The 23,186-nt window shown below is 41.2% G+C and overlaps 5 protein-coding genes across 10 annotated transcripts in view; 3 read left to right on the top strand and 2 right to left on the bottom strand.

Moving 5' to 3' along the window:
• The first annotated feature begins 1,549 nt into the window (after positions 1-1,549).
• On the top strand, positions 1,550-3,298 carry LOC6612115. 2 transcript variants are annotated; one of them, XM_032721846.1, is made up of 4 exons: positions 1,550-1,954; positions 2,431-2,611; positions 2,673-2,758; positions 2,854-3,298. In XM_032721846.1, exons 1-4 carry the CDS (start codon positions 1,595-1,597, stop codon positions 2,989-2,991), a joined length of 765 nt encoding a protein of 254 aa, XP_032577737.1. In that variant the 5' UTR covers positions 1,550-1,594; the 3' UTR covers positions 2,992-3,298. The 2 variants fall into 2 exon arrangements, with proteins under 2 accessions (XP_032577737.1, XP_002036632.1); XM_002036596.2 differs by having other exon boundaries at positions 2,833-3,298.
• Positions 3,299-5,378: 2,080 nt separating this feature from the next.
• LOC6612114 lies at positions 5,379-10,494 on the top strand. Of its 3 annotated transcripts, none has more exons than XM_032727466.1 (4): positions 5,379-5,599; positions 9,426-9,541; positions 9,599-9,738; positions 9,808-10,494. In XM_032727466.1, exons 2-4 carry the CDS (start codon positions 9,443-9,445, stop codon positions 9,926-9,928), a joined length of 360 nt encoding a protein of 119 aa, XP_032583357.1. In that variant the 5' UTR covers positions 5,379-5,599; positions 9,426-9,442; the 3' UTR covers positions 9,929-10,494. The 3 variants fall into 3 exon arrangements, with proteins under 3 accessions (XP_032583357.1, XP_032583356.1, XP_002036631.1); XM_032727465.1 differs by having other exon boundaries at positions 9,802-10,494; XM_002036595.2 differs by having other exon boundaries at positions 9,799-10,494.
• A 187-nt stretch (positions 10,495-10,681) lies between these two features.
• On the bottom strand, positions 10,682-11,112 carry LOC6612113. The gene has a single exon (XM_002036594.2). The coding sequence runs from the start codon at positions 11,090-11,092 to the stop codon at positions 10,898-10,900; it is 195 nt and encodes a 64-aa protein (XP_002036630.1). The 5' UTR covers positions 11,093-11,112; the 3' UTR covers positions 10,682-10,897.
• Positions 11,113-15,110: 3,998 nt separating this feature from the next.
• On the bottom strand, positions 15,111-15,587 carry LOC6612112. Its single transcript, XM_002036593.2, has one exon. The coding sequence runs from the start codon at positions 15,540-15,542 to the stop codon at positions 15,180-15,182; it is 363 nt and encodes a 120-aa protein (XP_002036629.1). The 5' UTR covers positions 15,543-15,587; the 3' UTR covers positions 15,111-15,179.
• Positions 15,588-19,577: 3,990 nt separating this feature from the next.
• The window catches only part of LOC6612108 (pneumococcal serine-rich repeat protein), a 53,926-nt gene continuing 50,317 nt past the window's right edge, over positions 19,578-23,186 (top strand). For 2 of the 3 annotated variants that reach the window (XM_032727712.1, XM_032727710.1), the window contains exon 1: positions 19,578-20,022. The gene's annotated coding sequence lies outside the window, so the exon portion shown is untranslated. Of the gene's footprint in view, positions 20,023-20,358; positions 20,393-23,186 lie in introns of those variants that run through there. The other variant, XM_032727713.1, reaches the window with a different exon arrangement.

Here is a 23,186-nt window from a genome sequence, read left to right as displayed (position 1 = left end):
AGGACTCGGAGGCTGCAGGCTCCTAGTTGACTGGGTTACTGGCTCTCTCTCCCGCTCTCCCAGTGTTTTGACAGTCCCGTTACTCGGGTGGGTGCTTTGGACGCATGCGCGTGCTAGTGTCAGATGCTCCAGGGATGCTGCGATGGCAAAACTACACTCTGAGAAATCGGAATAGAATTCGGTTGCAATTTGGATAAGCTAAGAAAATATCTGGTGGAACTTGTAGTGGGAACCTTTTACTGAAGATAAAAACTTGTATTTAAAATGATAATTTTTTTGTAATATTTATTATAGTAGGATATTATTGTAAAATGTAAAATATTACATAGGAAATAAAACAATAAATCATTTTACTTTAATAAATTTATTAAAAATGGTACCTTTACTTATTATAAGGTCACTCAAACTAAGGAAACGTAAACTAAAAATGGTACCTTTACTTATTATAAGGTCACTCAAACTAAATCAAGCTTACTTAAGTCTTTAAGTATGTTGTACATAAAAAATGTTTATAACAAAATTTATAGCTTGTTTTCGGAGTTTTATTACTATTTGCATGTTGAAATCAACAGTAGGCAATTAATAGATTAGAAATGTTTCATGGCCAATGAACTCCGATTCTTATATATCCTGCTGTTTTGGTGGAGCTAAGCTTTAATTTATTGTTCTTCTTCACAATGTGCTTTATACAATTAAGGAAAACTTCAAAAATCTAATAATGTAAAAAGCTAATTTGTATAATATAGGATATAAAAGTCATAGAAATGTTTAGAAACCGTGTGGCTCCATCATTAAAGCCTACCGTGTTGTAATTTTTAAGAATAGTATAAAATCAGTTAACGACTTACGAATCGCAAAAGGTTAATTTTGTACTTGTGGAGGCAGTAATCCAGCAAGAATCCTTCGTTAAATCAGGATGCACCACATTTTAAGGCTGGCATGCAAAACACTTAAGTGGCGCCCACATAGGGACGAAGTGAAAGGACACATGCAGCGAGGAGTCAACCGAGTTCGTGGCCATTCCAATCCCTCCGCCCAGCATCTCATTTTTTCGGGCTTAACGAGCAACAAGTGGGCTGGCGAATTGGGCCGAAAAAGGACTTTCACATTTCGCTCATTAAACCGACCTACCGAAAAAGCGCAACAGGCTGCAACCAACACACACACGCACACACACACACACATTATGCCACCCACTTATGGCCGATATGTGTGCATGTGTGTGTGCGTTAATAACTTGGCTGCAGGCAGGACATGGATTTTGATGTTCAGTAATTACAGCAAGAGCCGCAGCCAAGGAGCAACAACAAGGACGCCGAGTGGGTGCGGCAATCGTAAATCAAAGTATGAAAAAAGCATTTCACTGTTGGACCAGCTCCATCCCGATTAACAAGCGTCTATAATGCTTCATTACTGTAAAAAAGCAGTAGCACAACGAAAAAAGTAAATGAAAAAAAAAAACTAGTGATTTGCCAAGGAATTGGCTGCTATAAAAGCGTCGAACGCATAAAGCCAACGCTTCAGTTGATTTTTCAAAAGTGTTCAACGCAGGACAGGCTTGACATTAATTAGTTTCCCGCCCGTAGACACAAGAATGCATCAACCACCTGGTCGCCAAACTGCCAGGAGGCGGAGAAGTTGCACGAGTCTTGCCGGCAAGGAGGGCACTCCGCCATGCCGAACCTATCACCTACCAGCCACGTTGATTATCATGCTCGTCCTCATCCAGAACTTTGAGCTGCACATGTGCCGGCAATTGATGGTGTATCCGGCCACCGACAAACGATCCCCCGACAAGCTGCTCACCATCGGCGGCAGTGCAGCCGGAGTGGTGACATTGCCGGAGGCCAACACTCCGGAGGATGACAAGCGGGCGGGCGGATCCAGGTCGGCCCCCAGTCAGCCGGAGGAGATTTTCAGTGCCCCAGCCGACGAGGGCTACGACGAGTATCCGGTAAGCAAAATCTCCGAAAATTAGAAAGCGAAAAAATTAAGAAGGAATCTTCGCGTGGGTCGTGTTGGTCACTGTCTGTTTTGAATCCCTATCAACTTACACACAATTTGTAATTGTATATTTTCCATTTGATTGCTTTTCGGCTATGACCCCTAGCTACATTTCCCCTTGAAAGCCGAGCTGACGTCACATCACTTTGATTATGCCAGGTGCACACCATTTGGTGTTGGCGTCTAACGAGGACAGACTGTGGCCAAAGCACTTTTATCCAGAAATTAAATATTTCGTGGGCTCAGGTTTGGGATGCGTGGGAAGTGGGTTTAAAGACCTCGAAAAAAAAAACATTTAACTAATTGAAAATTACAGTAGTGCAGACAGAATTGCCTAAGCTTACATTTCAATTATAAGCAAGTCGCATTTTCCAAATAATATATTGGTTAATATTTGTTGGTATTTTGTCTTTTATACACTTTTAGATGGTGGTACCCAAGCGCGCAGCATTACTTTTGGATCGTCTAATGGTTGCTTTGCATCATGCCCTCGAACAGGAGAGGAGTGAACAAAGAATCGGCGAATTCTTCGGAGATAGAAACATTTTAAGTGGCAAATTCGGCGATACCCACAACGGAATGGAGCATCATCAAGCTAGGGAGGATGGTATGTGATGGTTATTTTATCCACACAAGGATTAGATCTAAGAAAGGTTGTATGTTTTTAGGCATGTACAGTGACGACGATGCGGGAACACTGTTGGATTATGATTTCAAAGATTTGAACCAGATCAATCGCGCCACTGGCGAAACAGTAAGTTGGAACATAAAACCTAAATTGCAATATAAGACATAAAATTAGCAGCGCGATATGTAAGAAAATTTCAGTTAATGCCAAAGAGCTTTCAGAGAAGAGCGGGCGCAGAGCGATCTGGAACGTCCACCCATTCCGGTTCCCCAGCTGGCACCCGGCGTATCCAACCATCCGGATCCGGCGGTGGCCGAGCCTACTGGCGTTGCTATTTCAATGCCGTCAGCTGCTTTTAAACAAAGAAACACTGAACAAACACCCATAAAAATACAGCATATAAGCCGTCTCTGGAGTGGACTAAAAACCACAAACATTTCAAATCCCAACTGATCGTTAGAGATGTGTTTTCAAAAATATATGTTTTGATATTGCTGCGCTGCTGTTGTGAGAGTTGTTCGCGCCATTAACTGAAATCCTCGAGTTCTGTAATTGTATCTAGCGGTATCTGTATCTAGTATCTGTATCTGTAAATGTATCTGTGCACTTGTAACTCACTGTGAATCTGCGTTATAAATAAACCACCAGCGATAAGTCCAACGGCATTCATAAATAAATTAATTCAAACACCCATACTCGTACGGGCGTATAAATTTTGTGGGTATATTTGAGGGCAATTTCAGGTAGACAGGTAATCCTAGCTATCCCGACTAATGCTGATTGACATAATCATAAATCGCAATCCTCAGCAAATCCATCGCATGCGCTCAGTTCGTGTTCTTTTACGATCTATTTTCGGGTGCAAATTGTGGGCGTGCTCCAAGCGGAAGTATCTTCACTATCAACTGATATCTGAAGCTTTATCTCTTTAAATGTAAAGATCAGGGGTTCATTGATTGTACCGCCTTTACTGCGTATAAAGTTTAAGGTTGGCATGCCCACCATGCGTATACGTAATATTGTCTTTTTGTTGTTTCGTTGTTTCGTATAAATAACTAACATTCGTATACGTAATATTATCTTTTTAGGTTTTTTTGTTTTACTTCACTTATCTAAGATTTTATCATTTTTTTAAATTTTTTTCGGTACTCTTTTCATTTTTCAAGGTACAAAATTCCTTAATCAACCTTTCCGCCTTTTTAATGCAAATCAGTTGCTTGAACTTTTTGCCAACTATCAAACTGAAAGTCAATGCATATTATTATCTGTAGGCCAACAGTCTTCCTATAAATGAACAGTTAAACTAAACGGGCTATCGATTTAAGTGTGCAAAGCACGATTATTGCCTAGCCACCTTGGCTGCGAAGTTGATAGGCAAAGTTTTATTGGCCAATAGTGGCCATTAATGAGTTTGTTGGAGCACACATTAATAGACTTTTATGTACATCTAATTGCCAGCGTCAATTGATGGGAATCGGGAGCAAAAGTCGATTTCAAAAAGCACACATTCATTTTTTCGACTAACAGATACCCGGTAATCGATAAAATTGTATTAACGAATTAAAAAATATATATTGTTGGCATATTTAGGAAATGAGAATCTTCATCTGTATTACTTTAATTTTAGTACTACAAAGTTAACGTGCACTGCTTTCTCTGGCGGAAGTGCTTAATTTTCCACGAATGCTATACAACCTTATATTATTAGATTACCGCCGATGGGTATCTATTTTTATGTGTGTTTATGTCATAATGCCACTTTCGCACATGGCGCGATTTTCCTATCAATGGCCATAAATCAATGGCGGATGTAAGGCCTACTCCGCCTACTGTCCAAATGCATTTCGACTCGTTTTATGTGTGTAATCTCAACGTCATAGATACTGTGCTCTGCGCTGCTAAGTATGCAACAGGTTTCGTACGAGTCGGGTTAATCAGCAACAGGTGCCGTTACTCGCTGCTACTCACCACGCCAAGCGGATGGGGGGATGGTGGGGTGCCCTCGGGTGGTCCACGTATTCAACCCACAGTGTCCATGTCCGTGTGGTGAATTAATAAGACGCACATTGTTCATACGCCCCATTGTTGGCATTTTTTGACGGCGTATACGACTGGGAGATGCTCTATGTCATTTAGTTTTTTTCCTCTTAGGTTTTAAATTCAAGAAAATATGGGAAATTATAAACGAAATGGTTATAAGTACATAAGAATATTATTTCTTGCTAGCAAAGTTTCAAGCCCGTATTATAACATTTTAATTGGTTTATTTGAAGGCATTTTAAAAGTTTCCTGTGCTGCTTTAAGTTAACTTGAATTTAAATTTCGATCCTTGGTAGTTCTGCATCCCTACGATTCATGCAAATAAAATGAACCTCGATCCTGAATAATGTTTTATTCGACTATCTTGTTTTTGGTTGCGTCCATATAGTGTTAATCTTCTCAAGGATCTGTGCACCTCATCAACCCTCCTCGCCTGCCAGGTACTATAAACAAGTGTTATTCCTGCTGACTGCAGTGCCGCTTGACATGAGGCATAAAGCTTTGGCTAAGCAGACGCCCCCTAACGAATTACCCCCACCCGGTGGGCCGCCACCTCAGCCTCCTGGCTGTTCCGCCAGCTCGTGCTTCCTGCTGCTGGTGCTGCTGCTGCTGCTTCTGCCGCTGCCGGCGTCGCTGCCCTGGGTGCTGTTTGCTATTTTGTATATAAAGCCCAGTGGCAGGCATCGCCAACATCGAGTTACCAATTTCCCTTCTTGGCGTTCACATCAATAGAGCGACAGCTGCAACAAGTTAGCGCGACCATAGGATCAGATCCCACCAAACGAAACTTCACATCCAGGCCAAAAAACTAACACAAATAGTTTGCAAATTACCGATTTACGAATCTCCTGGAGCCAGATTTTTCTCATTTACCGACGTCAATTCCATTGTCGGCGATTCCCAATCTCATCCAGACGAAAAGTATCGGTGAGTATTGTACTATTTACCTTCGCCAATTGGAATTCGGCGATTAATTGAATTGGGCAGTTATGTGTCTGCCACAATTAATTTGTGGGCGCGGAAATTGTGCCACAGGTTAAATATCGCAGGGCAAAAGAATTATAGCCGCTGTTATCATATCGTACAAGTTACACTCTTTACACTCGAATATGTTAATATCAATGAAATATAAATCCTTATGTTAGATGTTTTTAAAATTATATAAAATAATAATAATAGAAAAATAATAAGGTTGAAAACTTGGACAATTTAAATAGTAAAATATTAATACAATGAAAATTTATTTAAATAATTTCTTGTCCCACCTTTTTTGTTATTACTAAAATATTTAGAACTCATTTTCTATATTAGTGGACAATAACTAAATAAATAGGTATCTTAATAATTTAAAAGTGCAACCCAGTATCTGGAATATCCTTTAAAAAATCTCTTCAATGAATGATTGAAGTCAATTTGCTTGTTTCTCGTTTAAATTGAGTCAAAGGTGCTCTTCCTAAATTGAGTTCATAAAAGTTGCTGCAAATTGATAGGCCTTTACGGCATTGAAGGTAAAGAAAGGTTGCTTTTTTGCCCTTGCAAAACTGCCACATTTTGACATACATATATGTGCAATTCATAGGCCATATATTACCACCCTGTTGGCTTTTCTTTTTGTTTTGAATATGCCAGAGCATCAATTTCCTCAGGGACTTTCCCAGAGCCACCTTATGACAGACGAAATCAGGAGGAACTGCTTCCGCTGCTCATTGAAAATTATGTGAATTATTTATGAAGCGTAGAAAAATCAGGAGCGCGCACAAAACATTCACCTCATTTGATTTGAACTTCAATCTCGATTCGAGTTTCTGATAATAAATAACTTCAGTTGACTTGCTCTGGTTTGGCTTCGGTCGATTCCCGCCGAAACCGCAATCAAATTGCATTTAATATTTATTAGAATACGCACACGGATTTCTTGGCTATTTTCCTGCGGGTTAAGGGCATCAATGAGGCAGATAATTTTCCGCTGAAATGTGAGGGGGGGAAATCTGGCGGAGAAGCGCCAGCTACTTGTTTGCTTAAGACGCTTCGTGCTACGATAATCAGGTTAAATAAACAAAAATAGACATCTTTTTATTAATATTTAAGTAGCGCAAACAAAAAGTACTAGAAAATTCAACCAAAGACCTGCGGCAATTGAACTATTCTAAATTTATTCCTAACCACAAATTCTTTAGGACATATTTTCGAAAACGTTTCACTTCAAAAGAATGCGCAGCTTTTAAACTTGAAATCTAATTGGGTAAATAACTCTTCAACATCGAACCGCATTTTCCGCAAATCCGGAACGTAACCACAAAAAACAGATCCCCCCAGAAACTCGATACAACTTCAAGTGCTCCACATCCCTGGAAGGGAAAGAGGAAACATTTCAAACCTCTTGATACGTAAATTTGAAGATGTCTGAAGTTTCCAGTTTTCGGTGACTGACTGACGTAATTTTAATTTGCCGCCTCGAAAATATCATATGACCAGATAAATCACTTGGCCAAGGACACGGCCATCGTCCTGCCGGCTCCTGTCAGACACACACATTAATGAAGCCCACGCCAGGTCCTTCCGGCAAATATTTGCCCAACGACATTCGGTCTTGGCTAATTTTAAAGTTTCCATTGCCACAGGCTAAAAATTTGACAAAAAAAGTGAACGGAACTCGAAATTAAACCGGAATTAAGTTTGGCAGGATAATAATAATGTAGAGTCTAAAGTGCCACGTGAAATTGCACTTTACTTTCCTTATTTTTTTTTTTCAACGCTTTGTATTTTAGTACTTGCAACTCTTTGGCTGCCACGGCGGCGAGATTAAATTTCCAATTAACATTCGAGCATTATTTATCGGTGGCAATAAATGTGTCCTGATTATGTTTGGCTTAGGGTTGGGCCGTCTGCTTTTGGCCTTTTTATTATTCCATTTGATCCAGCTAAAGCCACTGCGTTGGGTGGGCAAAAGTTGGACACCTGGTCATTAGTTTTTATTTATCACCCACTAGCTGCTTAATCTAACAAATATTTTATGAGCTCAAAGTTTAGTTGGCCGCTTTGTGGGCATTGTAATTAACTCTGCGTAAAGTGTTTTAAGCGATTCGCATGCACTTTTGCCAATTTATAAACGAAAATGTTCGCATATGAGCCAATATTTATCAATGTTTTAAGTAGCAGAAATTATAATCTCAGCAGATAATAAATGTCATAGTTTAGGAAATATGGCCATTTACAAACTGCTTGACTACATTTTCCAGTCAATGTGAAATTGTTTAATCATTTCTGCGAAACAAAGAGCTAATTTGCAATTTAGATTTGGGAAACCATAACAAACTCCGTCGCAAAATGCATTCACATAACCGGCAGCTTGAAATTTAAGGACCATCTAGGAGCCAGCAACATTTTATGAGCTGCAGCAAGCAAATGAGACAAGTCGTTAACGTTTACGGGACACAGCGATGAGGTCCTCGATGGGCCATGTCTATATGGCTTTTTATGCCCACGCCGATGGTTTTGGCTTTCTCGCTTACCTGTTGCATGCAGATGTTTATGATGACGATACTGAAAGTCATTTAATGACCTCATTTTCCCCGTCCCAGCGGCGATTTATGTTCAAAACAGGGGCTCTTTATGTATTCATGTCCTGCGGGAGAGGTTTTCCTTTTGATTTCACACCCACTTAAATTACCATGATGCCATAATTTATGTAATTCAAGTAATTAGTTGCTGATTGCAGTTTTAGTAAACGTGTTTGGGATATTCTGTCATTTAGATTGCTTTGGTTTCTACCTTTCATCTAAATACTTAACATGCTTAATTCATAAGGTGGTAGGGGGTAATGTAATAAAATACAATTTGTTTACTAATTAGTACTATCGTACTTAGTATGCACATAGAGAATTGTTGATGAATTACATCATAAAGCTGATTTCTTCATAATTTCTTACATAATGACATCCGTTTGATTTTTGCAATGGATACTGTGCTATATGTTTTGTTGCATACTTTCTGACCTTTCCCCTTTATAGATTTAAAGAATTGATTGTATAACCCTTTGTTTGATCAATCACTTTTACCAAGTTGACAACACGTTACGAAACTGGCCATGAAAGTTCTTTAATACATATACACTCACATGAAGGGAACCCCAGCACGTCTTTTGTCAGCTTCTGATGAAATCAATTAAAGTTTGGCCATGCACCCTGGCCATTGTGTGGCTGCCACACGTTGCACTATCGACCATTGTATTACGGATGCAACGCATAAGTGGATGACCGTGTGGGTGCGGTTGTTGCAACGCTTAAGTTGCAGCTCCATATCCGCTTTTAATTGCGGAAATGCACTTAAGCTGGGCTAAGGTGAAAAACAGTACTCCGAGGACTGCAATCTGCGTCAGAAAGGCACAAATGCACGTCACGTTTGTGGCAGCAAGTGTTTTGAGTAACTGCCATCTGGCTTTGTTGCTTTGTTTCAGGTTGAACGGTGTCTAAAGTGTTACAAAATAATAAATATGCGTATAAAGGCAATTCCACTGAATACCGACGACCTTTTAATTAAAACTATGGCTAGCTGAACTTCATGGCGATTTTTTACCTGCACTCGCCACTTGACAACCTTTGTGTATCGGCATTAGCCGGGCACAAAGTCCTGGAGGTTTCTCTTTGAAGTTTTGCAAGCATTTGCATTAATTGGAATGCTACAACAGTTCATAACTATATGGACATTGAATTATTTACAATAATTGAATTAGTGTTTTTTTTAATACTTTCAGTGCAGAAGCGTTTAAAAATGATGAAATTCGTGCAGATATTATTGTGCTACGGCCTACTCCTCACCCTGCTCTTTGCCCTCAGCGAGGCACGACCTTCGGGTGCCGACACAGGACCGGTGAGTAATATCCTGGCAGAACGTGTAGCAAATGTGGCTTATTCGATCGGTTTTAAGGACTCCGATGGACTGGATGGCCAGGAAGCGGAGGACGTGCGAGGCGCCTACGGTGGTGGCTACGATATGCCAGCCCAGGCCATCTATCCCAATATTCCCATGGACCGGCTGCAGATGCTCTTTGCCCAATACAGACCCACGTAAGGCGATAGCACTATTAACCATTGCGGATAATGACAAATTGTGATTAACTTTGATAGTAGTTACAGCGCCTATTTGAGGAATCCCACCTACGGCAATGTGAATGAACTTTATCGGCTGCCCGAGAGCAAACGTCAAGTTAGATACCGGCAGTGCTACTTTAATCCCATCTCCTGCTTTAGGAAGTAAGTTCCCGGACAGCGGCAAGACTATCCGGAACCCAGAGCTCTTGGTTAAACTAACAATTCAAGCATTTCAACAAACCAAAAAAAATAAGCCAAACACAAAGATTAGCATAATGGATAAACGCAAATGTTTAGTGCAATTAAACTAAAGCTAAGACTCAACTATATCCATATACACATATATATATAAATATATATACAACTTATCCTTTGAATGTCTACGAAACGTATGAAAAAATGTTCCATTGTAGTTGCCAAAAAAAAAACAAATAAATGATGTACCTATTTATTTGAATATTAGCACAAAAGTTTGAAATTGAAATATTTCGTTTCTTGATTTACGCTTTGCATATGGTGTGGTAAAATAAAATACAATGCTTCGATAAGCTATTTATATATTAAAACTGCATTATTTAATGTATGTGCTTTTGTAAATTTAAGTGTCCCAGCTAATGTATAATACAAGTAATTAGAACAACAAACAGAATTGCAAACTTGGTGTCATCTAATACCTACACAAAACTATACATGTAAAATACCTTTCTAAATAAACGTTATAAATAAACTAAATGCGCCCGAATGTTGAAAAAAATGACTTAAAACTTATTCCTTTTAAGAAATAATTGGGTAGAAACATTTACTGGTTAACAGTATTACTTATATTACTAAAATTCAATCAAAACACTTTGGTTTTTTATTAAAACATTTTATTTTTATTCAAAATGTTTATGAATTATTTTTAAAAACTATTGGAGCTTATAATATCAATATATATATTTGCCAATCACTAGTTTACAATTTTGCAAAGTTATATTTTTACTTTTTGTTTAATTTTGCTTAGCAGGTGATCTCAGTAAATCTTAATTATATTTTTAAATTTCACTTGACTGAATTTGATACATTGTGAATTGCCTCTGAGGCTTTAATTTTCCATCACTGATTTACGTCTTAAGGATCCATCCTGCAATCTATCTTAAACTTTTAGACGCCTCTTTTCTAGGAACGTGGTTGGACACTTTCCGCCGCGTCGTTCCATTTTGATGACCAACCGATCCGGAGTGGATATCTTGTAGCCATTGCACCGCCGGTAGCGCTCCTCGATCTTTAGTGATGTGGCCACCATGAAAATGGAAAAGACCAAGGCGATTAGATAGCGAACAATTAGCATATTGTGACAAATGCTGCGAGCAATCAAGACTGTTTGGGTTACAGGATGCAGTGCGTCTTTTTATAGCTCGATATGCAGAGGTAACAAGGTATCGGTTACCTGTCCTTCGGGACCCTTGATTCGAGAAGATTCCAGGAGTTCGTTGATGGATTAGGACGCAGTTTTATGGCCGCGACTCGCCAATAAACCATACCGCGCTAATCCATTCGCTCATTTCCACTTCCTCTGCTCGGATTCCATCGATCCTACGCGAATCCCCCAGATGAACTGCGCCCGATACAAAAAAGGGAAAACTAATTGCCCCGCCTGATGAGTGGAAGTTCCAAGAAGGAGTCACCTATGTCGACCTACCTGGATGGGCGTCTTTATGATCCGGCCCGGCTCTCCTTCTCTATCGCGCCTCACTTTTTCTACCATTAGACATTTTAATTGTTAATTTTTGCAAAACGTAGCATGGTCAGCGGAGGGGAAAAAATTTAAATAATGGCCAAGCTGCAGGCATCGGGCAGAATCCAGGAATCCAATGGCTACCTGCATTTATTATCTCCAGCCGGCTCCACCCCGCCCGATGATCTACTCGGTGCCCGAGTGCCATCAACGTGAAAACAAGTGGCAACAATTTTCTATAAATTGCATTTGTGCAAAATTAAGTTCAATCTTTACCGAGTCGCGAACCAGTAGCTGTATCTTCTCGGCCAGCATCCGCTCAAGTCGCCCGAGCCCGTGCCTGTGCCCGTGCCCGATCCCAAGCCCAACCCCAAGCTCAAGTCCGATCCCCCTGCTCCATCTGCTCCTCTCACTGCTGGAGTAGCCAAACTCCATTAACTTTGCAATTGGCCACCATAACTCGTCCGTCGCTCCACCTTCCCGACCCGACCGACCGACCGCCTCCCGTTTTCCCGATGCCTTCGCCGTCACCTTGCCGCCCATTTGGTCGCCGCATCCACATCCACATCCACATGCACCTCTGCCTCCGCACAGAGCACATCCATCCACATCCACATCCCACAGAGCAGCCGGCGAGGTCCATTCCATTCCAGTCCAGTCCCGGCCCCATGGCTTGTTAGTTTTTGCGCCAGATCGTTTATAATAATTCGTATGCGAGTCATGTCATGCCCCTAAAGTGTATCTGCAACCGCGCAGTCGCAGCAGCAGCAGCACCAGCAGCAGCAGGAGCAACCGCAGCAGCAGCAGAAGCGCAGCAGTCCAGTTGCCGCTGGCTGCGCCTGCGCATATCTGTATCTAGTTGGTGGCTCCAACTGGAGATGACCGCGTGACACGATCACATAAGTGATAAAAAAAAACTAATTATTCAATACAAATTTTGATATAAATTCTTTTTTTAAGATTGTTCCAAAAGAAAAGGAAAGGAAAACATTTCAAAGAAAACAAATTATTGCTATTTGGATTACTATTTCCATTACCATTAAAATATCTATATTAACCACCTTTGTTTCCCATATATTGACCATTTGAAATCCATATCCGCCATCATCCAGTCACGATTCGTGCTCATCTCTGGTCAATGGAGTGGCAAAGTCTTAAGATCTCCTGCTCTCGCTTCTCCCGATCTGGTCAACTATGCAACCGGTGACTCGAACTTGACTTCACCTGGCTTGATCTCGCGCCCGTTTCTTTCTCGCATAGCTTTGGGTCGCCACCGGTTGGCTCCTGCTCCATCTAGCCGATCGCCGGCCCACCGATCTCCTCCAGCCCTCCTGTTGTCATTCCACTTTATCCGCGGCGCTTTGTGCTGGTTTTGTTCTATTGGTAAAAGGAAGTTAGAAAAATGCTCTGGATTCGTGGGGCCACTGGTTGGGGGCCAGTCAAAGCGGTGGCCTTAAGTGAATTGTGCTGGATACCAGCTGGGCCTGGCTGGGGATCTCGGGAAGGGAATCCGAACATGGATTTGTTCTGGCCTCATGTCATGGAACTCTGCAGCCGGCGATATGGATTTCAGTTAGCAACAGTGAAAGTTCGTAAATTGAATAGGCTTAACATTGCGAGAGTACTTTAACTACAACTTTTTGTATATTCTTTTTAAATTATATAAATATAAATGTAATTTATGTCTATATTTTCAAAGCAACAGGCAATGTATCTAATTAATTTTCAAACACATCCCTTGTTCAATGGAAAACCAAATATATTCGACAATCATAAAGCATTTTTGACACTGATTTAATTTCAATCCTTTTACGAGATCTTAATCTCGGAAATGGTGACTCCAAACTCAAAATGCCTCAAAAGGGCAGAGACCACAAATAGCAACTAAATAAATATGAAATTCCAAACAACAATACACTGCTCATATATTTCAATTATGATATTTATTCCAAGTAAAATAGCAATTTGGAATACATAATAGCAAATTCAAACTTTAAATGCATCTTAGCCATAAACCAGCAATTTGATTTAATTGCAATGTTTTCAGTATCATAAGTGTATGGTGTTATTTTCCAAATAATTTGTAGTAGCCCATTAACGTAATAAACAATTTTTCAACGTGTGATCCAATTGTGTGGCGAACTCCCAACGTAACCGGTAGCCAGTGTCGTGGCCAAAGCCACTTGGCAACTTGGCCGTGGCCTAAACAATCGCCATTGCCGGCATCGTCGTCACCATGTCGTCGTCTTGGACTTGGACAAGGTTGCTATGTTGCTCTTATTTCAGAACATGACCAGCGTCCAATGGGAGGCCACGGAGGAATGCCTTAATTCAGGAATTTAATGAAAAATGCTCTATGAAGCGGTGCAGCAAATTAAAAAACAGCAAAAAAAAGTACGAAGAAACTGATGTAGCAGCCAGGAAAAGTTGGGCGCACAGAAGCCATCGAGGTGGAGTGGAAAGAACGAGACCAAAAAGGTTAAAATTAAAATCTGCGCTCACTTGTTCTTCTTAGTTAAGCACTTTTTTCATTCAGAATACCCTGTATCGATGGGTTGATTGGGCTAGTTCAGGATTTGGGAAAAGAAAAAAGTTGATAGCAGCGAATTTTAGCAATTCATCAGTATCACAACCCCGCTAATATGCCACCCATTTCGTTACTGGTTATAGGGTATCTCCAACTCGATCAATCTTTTCCTGCCCGGAGGCTCCTGTTTCCTTTATTTTTTTTAGCTTCTTGGATTTCAATCCGAGCGCGATTCGCTGGCGAATCGGTGGCTATGAGAGCCGGTGTGAGATCGGTGGCAGGTGATGCCGATGCCGTTCAACTTTGAGGTTGAGTGGCTCTTGATGCGACCGAGTCCGACCAAAGTTGACCAGTTCCCCGGGCAAATATATATACCTACATATATATATATATATATATGTGCCTGCGAAGTGGTCGCTGCTTCGCGTTGAGCGTTGTAAATTACATTTTCCAAATGCTTTTGCCATGTTGAACCAAAAAGCCATGTACATATGCGGCATAAAGGAGCGGCCTGGTCTGGCCTGGCCTGGCCTGTCCAGCCGGAGCTACCATGGCCATGGCCTGTGCTTCCGATTTGATTTGGAACACTTGTTGCGTTCGGTCGCTCGGCCAGCCGCTCTCCGCCTCCGGCCATAGAGATTTGTCCTCTGGCCAGAACGACAACCAGAAACATTAATTCCTTGGGGGATATGGCCACTCGCAGATACACACGCCAACCCAATGTTCCTACATGGATTCCTACATGGCATTTGGGATGCACCTCCTCGATACAGGGACTCTTATTTTTACTTTTTTTCGACCTCTCTGCTCGTTGCGTATTTAAGCGCTTTGTTGCTGCCGTTGATTATGTTGTTGTAGTTTGTTCGGATTGTTGATGATACGAGTGTTGATTGTTGTTAGCGAAATGGGTTCGTCCCTCGGAGCTGTTGGCTTCGATTAGCTGAATGGCAGATCCTCTAGAGATCGCTGGGAAACTAGTTGAAACTAAGTAACATAAGAGCTTCAGTGGGGTTTTCCCAGGTCCATAAATCCGACTATAATAAATGTGGGTTATCTTGAATTTTATTTATCAAACTATCAATTATATTTTTCATTCTTTATATGAACAAATTGTCAGTTGTAAAATTAAATTTAATTTAATTCATTTACATATTTAGTGCTTAGAGATTATTGCTAATACAATGACTCTGGTTCCAGGATCTCGTAGGTTGAAAGCGGCAGGACGTCATTGCCAAAGTAGTTGGCTCCACCTGGTGCAATCTCCGGCACTGGATCGGTGTACAGACGTTCGTGGAAGGGGCTTCTGGACATCATCATCCTAGAGCTGATGAGCGGACGCCTCGTTACGAAATAGTCCCTTCTGTGTGGCCTTCTCATGGGCGATATCTGGTCCATGATTTCGTTGCTCATTCTCCTCTCCGCCGGCAGCGATGTGACCTCATTGAATATTGAAGATCTCGACCTGGGTCGTGCCCATGCGATGAGGATCAAACAGGCAATGACCAGAATAAGAAGGGCCAGTTTAGAGCTCGACATCTTGACTGCTTGGCAGTTTGGTGTTGAATGTACTAATGGCGTTTGGGTCGAAGGGAATTTATAGTGGCCAGGATGCGACACAGGTAGTCCTAAAAGGCGTATTCCCTAAGTAATTTATAATTATGACATGCCATGTGTTTGTCGTACCTGGTTTTACCTACTTTTATTGTCAACAAATGTCTACAAAACTGAGTGTGGGATTTTACATTTTAAATTATATTTAATTATATTTACTTGAATTTATATTTAAATCTATAACATGTAAGGTATTAAAATAAGTTAAACATGTTTTTTGGTTACAAATTGTAACAACTAGTGAACAAGTTCTAAAATGTTAACTCGTTTTTATTGGAATGAATGCATCATTGGCCGCAAAGGTTGCGGGCTATTTAGATAAACGCTTCCAAGGAGTAAGTACATTGAAATCCATCAAAAGCCACAATTTCCTTGGCCATTCCACTTGGGGCCATCACTTAACCCATCCACCTCATCAATCTCCGACATTTGGCTAACTATCCGCCAGGCGATCCAACTGGGACGGAGTCACTTAGAGTCGGCGTCTCAACTCCAATCCAATCCACTCCAATCCACTCCAATCCACTCTACTCCACTCAAGGCATCAAGATCGGCTGGGATTGGATGCGATGCCATTTCATGTTAATCAAACAACGAAATCCATCAACAGGTGACACACACCGCCAAGTGGGCGGCTGGCGGTGGGCTGGCGGTCGCAACAAGGGGGTGGTGGGCAGCAGCGACATCCAGCAGACATGTCAGTGCGATAATGGTGCTACTTCTCTGCCAGCGGAGTGGAGTATGAGTGTGTGTGTGTATCTAAAACAACTTCATTCACAAAAATCGGACCAACAAATAAACGGCAGAAGCAAAGTAGCAGAGCATCTGCAAAAAGGAAGCTGGGCCATTAAAAATATCTTGTGGATGCCACGGCCAGGCAGATAGCAGCCGCCACAAGATGCATTCAAAAAGGCAGAGGCCACTTGGTAGCATCCTCATCATCATCATCATTGTCATCATCATCACCGATGGCTTTAGTCGCGGCTTTGGAACCGGGAGCTGTGCAACCTCGGAAGCAACAGCTGCGGGGGCGGGACAGGGTCGCTGGTCGCTCAGTTGGCCGGTCGGTGGGCACCGACAGTCAAGGGGGCAGCCAAGGAATAGCCAAGAAACATACGCCTAATGCCACAGTCATCGACATCCGCCATTAAGCTAATTATCCCAATAATGCCCAAGGGAATCCCACTGGTGGGTTGTTAGAAACAACAAATATCTTTATTAATTAATTTCTCTTTAATATCGTCATTGTATTTTAGGCCATAAAGCATATTCGAAGTGGCAAAGATATTTGTTTAATATTTAAAGAGTTTTCAAGTATTAAAAATATCTCAAATATGCTAATAATAGCATCAAGGACCTCTAAAATATTCAAAAAAGAACGTACATACTAATTTTCATAAAATGTACTTTATACTATAAATTCAGCTAATCATACTTTCGTAGGCCATAATGGGTTAAGCAATCTTCCACCGTTGCGCTCTTCTCCCTCCCTCAGCATAGCTCCTTCTCGCTCCCACCTTTCTGGGCTTCTGACGCAGCTTCTTCAGCAACCTCAGCGAATTGAGCTTCTGCTGCTGCGGCTGCGCAGTCGCAACTGTCTACATTTGTCGGCCAGCCTTCTCTTTCCCACCTTCCTGCTGCCACTGCCCATGGCACTGCCTCCACGTCTACTGTTCTTCCTCGTCTTCTTCGCCGTGTTCGTCTTGTTCTTCTTCAGTCGATTGGATGTCCAGCTTTCAATTTGCAACATAAAGCATCTTCATCGTGGGCCGCATGAATGGGCAAGTGACTGCGAAAGGGGGGCAGGGAGGATTGGGTGTGGGCTGGGAGCTGGTTCTGCACCTCGAGCCTACCCCTTCTGCCGATCATCTGGCCATCGGGAAATCCAGCAATCCGACAATCCGGCAATCCAGCAAAGCGGCATTGACGGTAGGCACTCAGGCGTGCCCCGGCGGTAGTCGCTGACCTTTATTGATTGCTGTTTGACCTCGCCAGCCATTGTGGCTGTTGCTGTTTTCGCTGTTACTGTTGCATCTCCTAACCATTTGTAATTGGCCGATCGCTGCCATAGATTGCACTTGGCTTGCAAGGCGGAAAGGGGGGTGGAGGAGAAGGAGGAGGAGCGGCAGCTGTGGGCGGATGGGGAGCGGTACACGCCCACTAGCATCGGCGCGTTGTCGTTTTGCTTTCTGGCTTTTTGTGGAGCCTTCATTGTAGCTTTTCTCTTCGATGCACTCGGAAAAGTAATTACCTTGTTTAGAAATTCAGAGTATTTCATTGGAATGCTACTGGTAAGTAAATAAATATGTATGATCCTTTAAAACAAGTTATTATATTATATATATTAACATTTTTTAGGTTTAATAGGTAAGCTACATTTTTGCAGTATATCCTTTTTCGCTCTCTGCTGCCACTGTTAGTCTTGTTATTGTTGCTCCATTACCTCGTTCATGGCAGTTAATTTATATTCGATTCATCTCCCGGTCCTTTTCTTGGGGCCTCGATTTTTAGTGTTCTCTACTTAGCTCTTTTTTTCTCATTTGAACTTCCTTTTTGATGGCGTAGTTGCCGAAGGTCGACGTCAGTCGTCTTCGTCGGTCGTCATTGACGCCTTTCCTTGTACTTAGCCTACCATTTGCCAGGCTAAAACAAAAGACTAAGGCAAGGCAACAAATAAACAAGAAAGCTTGTGAAATGGCAAATTAGACTAACAGATACCTTTTAGTATGCATGGTCAAGGGCTTGGGCTTGAAAGTTAGCAGTTAGAATATGTATTTTCTAACGTGTATGAACTTGAAATTGTGTTTCAAGAGTTTTCAAAATGTATATTTGGTTAAATATATTAGTTTAAATATATCGTTCTATATATGGTGAAGGGTTCTAAATTAAATTGCTTTACAATGATATACCCCGCAATTACCGGGTACTAAAACGCAGCACACTTTGGAAGCCTCGCTTTGTTTGGCTTCTATCGTGTAGTTTGTTTTGTTTGACAGTTTCTATCTGGAGGGGCTATCAAGTCGGAGCTGGCGAGTTGGAGCTGAAGTTGGAGCTGGAGCTGGAGCTGAAGCTGCAGTTGGAGACTGCAGCCGTGGTCGCTGTCGTTTTGTTTGCTTAATTGTTTGGTTTCCCCCATTTGAATGGAGGTGGAGCCCCTTGGCAGGGAAAATCGTTCGCCTTTCTCGAGGTGGGGGCGATATTTTCCAGGGAAATAAATTAGCTGATTGAGGATAACCGTAGTTAGTCGACCGGGAATGGTGGAATCGAATGGCGAATGCAAATGCGAGCGGGTGACGTACAAGTGAATTATCACCTCATACATTGTGCCTCTTCTGAACGATATCTTCATCTTGTCGCCCTAATGGGGGATGCGGATCTGTGATGATCCCATCGGGAACACGATTTGCTCTTGTTTTAATCACGTACCATATCATTATTTCAAGCATTTTAGTTGTCTTCCGCTGGAATTCATCTAGTAAAATCTATAATTACACTGGGTTACACGGCTAAGTTTTAAGGACACGAAGAAATCGAACACTACTCGACTAAAATAGTTAAAGATTTGTGCATAACTGTTTTTTAGTATAACATAAATTCAAAACATCGCATACCAAGAGTATAAAAGTAATACCATTATGAGTAATTTTTTCAATAACTACTCAAAAAGCCATTAGCGTGTGTTGGCCAGTGTAATTATTGACCGGTCTTGCTTTAATATCAGCAGCAAATCAGATCACTTCATAATGATAATAATCACTCAGCAGAAAATAAATAAAATAACCTGCTGCACGCTGAAGAGAAATCCAAAGAGCGCCGCTCTTTGACTCTCTTCCGCTCTCTTAAAGCAGAAATTCATTCATACAACCAGTTGTTGTTGCTGTAATCGCCACTTGTCGCTCCGCTGTGGAAAAAATAGGCCCCAAAGTCGATTTCGATCGCTTGCTGCTGCACAGTTATTTTTCCGAAGCTCTCGAGTGCGGTTCGATGCGGGAGCTTTCTTGCGCTTGCAGTCCATTCGAAGAATAATAATAATAATAGAAAACGTAATGCAAACAATTTAATCAAAACGCGGCGATCGATGAATATTGTTATTGCGACTGCAGGAGAGAAATTGTTTGTTTAATTGCAAGCGAGCCGCAAAAAACGGTCGACAAGTGCCAAGCCAAAAGCAACAACAACAAGTGAATTATTGTACTTAATTTTAACGTACAAATGCCAGTGTGTGTGTGTGCGTAGATTCCGGCAGCAACGTGTCGTCAGTGTGTGCGTGAGCGCGGCTTTATCAATTGCTCCACATAAAAGTTTTCATTGAAGTGTTTGACAGCAAAGAATTCCAATTCCCATTTAGCAAGAAGAAGAAGCAGAAGAAGGGGAAGAAGAAGCAGAGAGGAGGCAGCTTAAAACGGTAATTAATACAAACACACACTCCTGATTCGGCTATAAACAAATGATTCAGCAAATGTCCGCAGCAGCAACTGTAAATGCTGCGCAGCGAGACATTTGATTGAGCCGCAACTCTAATACAGGCGCAATTACAATTACAACCACATACAGTCGTCCGTCGACGGGTGACAAAAAGCTGCGGCGACGCATGCTTGCAATTAGTGGGTAACTGTTTCGGTCCACCTTCTTCTTCACTGCTCCGCTCCCGCTCCCGCACTCATCATTCTCCTTTCTCCCTTTGTGCGTTTGATTTGCTACTCCCCCGCGTGGACACAGTGAAGCCTCTACAGGGTGGTCAAAATACGTTTTGAAGTGCTGTTGAAAAGAATTCGGTAAATACTAAAATTTGGTGTCCTAATAATTTGAATTAAGATCAATGAGAATTTAATTTCAAGTCATTCAAAAAATGTATATTTTAGAGACAATAACTTTGTAAGAACAAATCGAAGAACTGTAAAAAACGCAATAGTTATTGCAAACTTTTAGATAAATCATAAGCTATTCTAAACATCTTAATAGGGAATGTAAAGCTTGTGTGTCAGGCCAGCCCGTACTTTTGTTTAGTTGACTTTAACGGTCATGCCGTGGACATTTTCCAAAGTATTATTTGCCATTTTGTCGCGTTCATTAATTGGCCTGCCTGTGAATCGGCTACCTGTTCCCTCTTGCAGACTTCGTTGTTGTCCGATTGTGGCTCTCTGCGGAACGGTAAGTGCAAATTTAACGCTCTCTTTGCTGGTCTGTTTGTACTCATCTGTCTGTCTGTCTGCACGCGGAACAAATAGATGATCCATTTGTTTAGCTTCTGCAAGGTATCGAACTGAACGGTCACACAGAATGAAAGAGAAAAATTGAACTATAAAACTAAAAATAACGTAAGAGTATTGCAATCGAATTCAAAAAGAAATAATAAAAGCAAACCTCTTATCAATGCTGTAGTTTATCCCTGTTAATTGTTCACTTATCAAAGTTTATAAAATGCAAATATCAATTTAAACGTCGAATCTGAAAGTGTAGATGCTTTATTTTCGGTGTAGTCGTCTCGAACACTTGTTGCTTGTTCATTGTTTTTACAGTTTTTAAGTGGCGCTCATATCCGGCATTTGTGGTTGTTGCTGTTTTTTATTTTTTCATTTTTGCGTTTGCTTTTGGGCCTGATAAGCGCACTCACCTTCGTCGCCCCCTCGCCCACTCCAAATGCCACCCACTTCAATCTCTGGTCACCTTTTGTTGTTGTACATACCTCCGATGGCCGTTATTGTTACAGTTGTCGTCGTAAGTGCAGGTGTGTGTTTAAGTGTGCACACCACCTGCATTTCATTTGCATTTCGCATTTTTGATTACATTATTTTTTTAGGCGCTTCCACTTTTTCTTCTTTCCCGATTCGCATTTCGATTTTACCTCTTCGATTTTTGAGTGGTTCCAAACCTTTGTGATTCAGTTAAAGTTTATTGCTGGTAATGTCCATGTGTTCTTGGCCTATGTCTAATTGATTTCTTTGTTAGTTTGCCTTATTGTGGCATGTTTTCTTTAGAGACCTTTTTAGTCAAGTTCTCACTTAGTTTAGAGGTGGCTCATTCAATTAAATTAGTAAGACTATAAGTTTTTAATTGAGAGGTTTTTAAGTACGCATGCTTTTGGTCTAATTACTTTTAGAATCGATTTTTTATGCTCATCCGAATAGTGCTGAACTCAAAACATTTATTATTAACATTAATTATCGTGCTCATGCTGCACCTTAAGTTAATTAAAGAAATTCAAGAGTTCAATACAAGACATCTCTTTTTAATTATAACCGATAAATATGACATTTGTCTCAACTAAATCAAAATACTTTTCCATCTCTGATGTGTGTCAATTTTTGAAGGTCCTCCTTGGGTTCGTTTAGTCTCACAACCCCCATAGGAGGCATAAGGCCAGGCCATCTGTTGATTAACCGATCTCGCAGCGATTGCAATGCATTTTGCCCTGTGGATGCAGTTGATGTCTCAAAGTTCAGAATGTGAAAAAACACATTTCGGTGCGCGTTTAATTAAAGTTCAGCACCTCACTCAACCCACTCGACTAAAATCACGACATTTGCGATCATTAACACAGCCGCAAAAATATATATATGTTCATATGTATATATACATATATATAGTCAGGCACACATGCGATCGAGTGTGGGCGCCCAGATCGGCACTCGATCATCTGTGGAAGCTGGGACAGACAAAGTGGATGCTTTATGGAGAAATATGATTTCATGCGGCGGCTCGAATCAAACAAATAGCGAATCCAAGCAGAAATAACAGCCATATTGTGCGGTGCTGCGGTCAGTGATTAACCTTAGGTTCAAGCAGCGATCTTTGATCTGTCAAAAGATCAAATTATGAAAACCTACTACAAGTCCCCCCAGAGCAGAAAAAAATCCGAAAAAGGTACAAAAAATCGGGGACCATAACAAAACACTGCCAATCAGTTCAATTATGGTCTTATGATCTTCGCAGCGCGAATTCGCTGACGGAATATAATGGCGAGTACATAAAGTTAACTTCAAGTTACCCCTGCTCGTCGAGGATTGCTGAGATCGCGGCGGTCGAGGATTGCTGTGACAAAAATGTCACAGTCGGCAAAAAAAGAAAAAAATTAAAAAAAAGAAAAAAGCCGCAGCCGATCGGTTTACTCAACTCCCAAACTCATCTCACAACGAAAGCAGAGGGAGCCGATCTTTAGCAAAGAAAAATAAAAGTTAAAAACGCCCTCAATGCCCTCAAAGTGATCGTCACTTGCTCTTCATTATTATTATTTTTATTATTATTATTTTTCCTGCTTAATTCGGGGAGAACGGGTTATTACGAGGCGATGATGAAGTTGCTGTGCGGCAGAGGTTTGTTTGTCTTCGTCAAATATTTACTTTGGAGTCCGCTAATGACATGAAACGGCGAAATTGTGATGTGAGCCGCAGGAAACTGTTGAATTTGTTATTATTAGCATTTATTTTTGTATATATTTTATGATGCCAGCTTGGGGATTTTCTTTCCACATTTTGTTTTTATTTTATTTTTTTTTGGCTGGTCCTCTATCAAGTGACAAGAGAAGTTTGTGAGGCAAGCAGTTATGTGCCTGATTATATGATGATACCT

The sequence above is a fragment of the Drosophila sechellia genome, chromosome 2L (genome assembly GCF_004382195.2).
Source record: "Drosophila sechellia strain sech25 chromosome 2L, ASM438219v1, whole genome shotgun sequence".
Lineage (NCBI taxonomy): Eukaryota > Metazoa > Arthropoda > Insecta > Diptera > Drosophilidae > Drosophila > Drosophila sechellia.
Note: the sequence above shows the minus strand (reverse complement) of the source record. Positions and strands in the feature narration are given on the sequence as shown.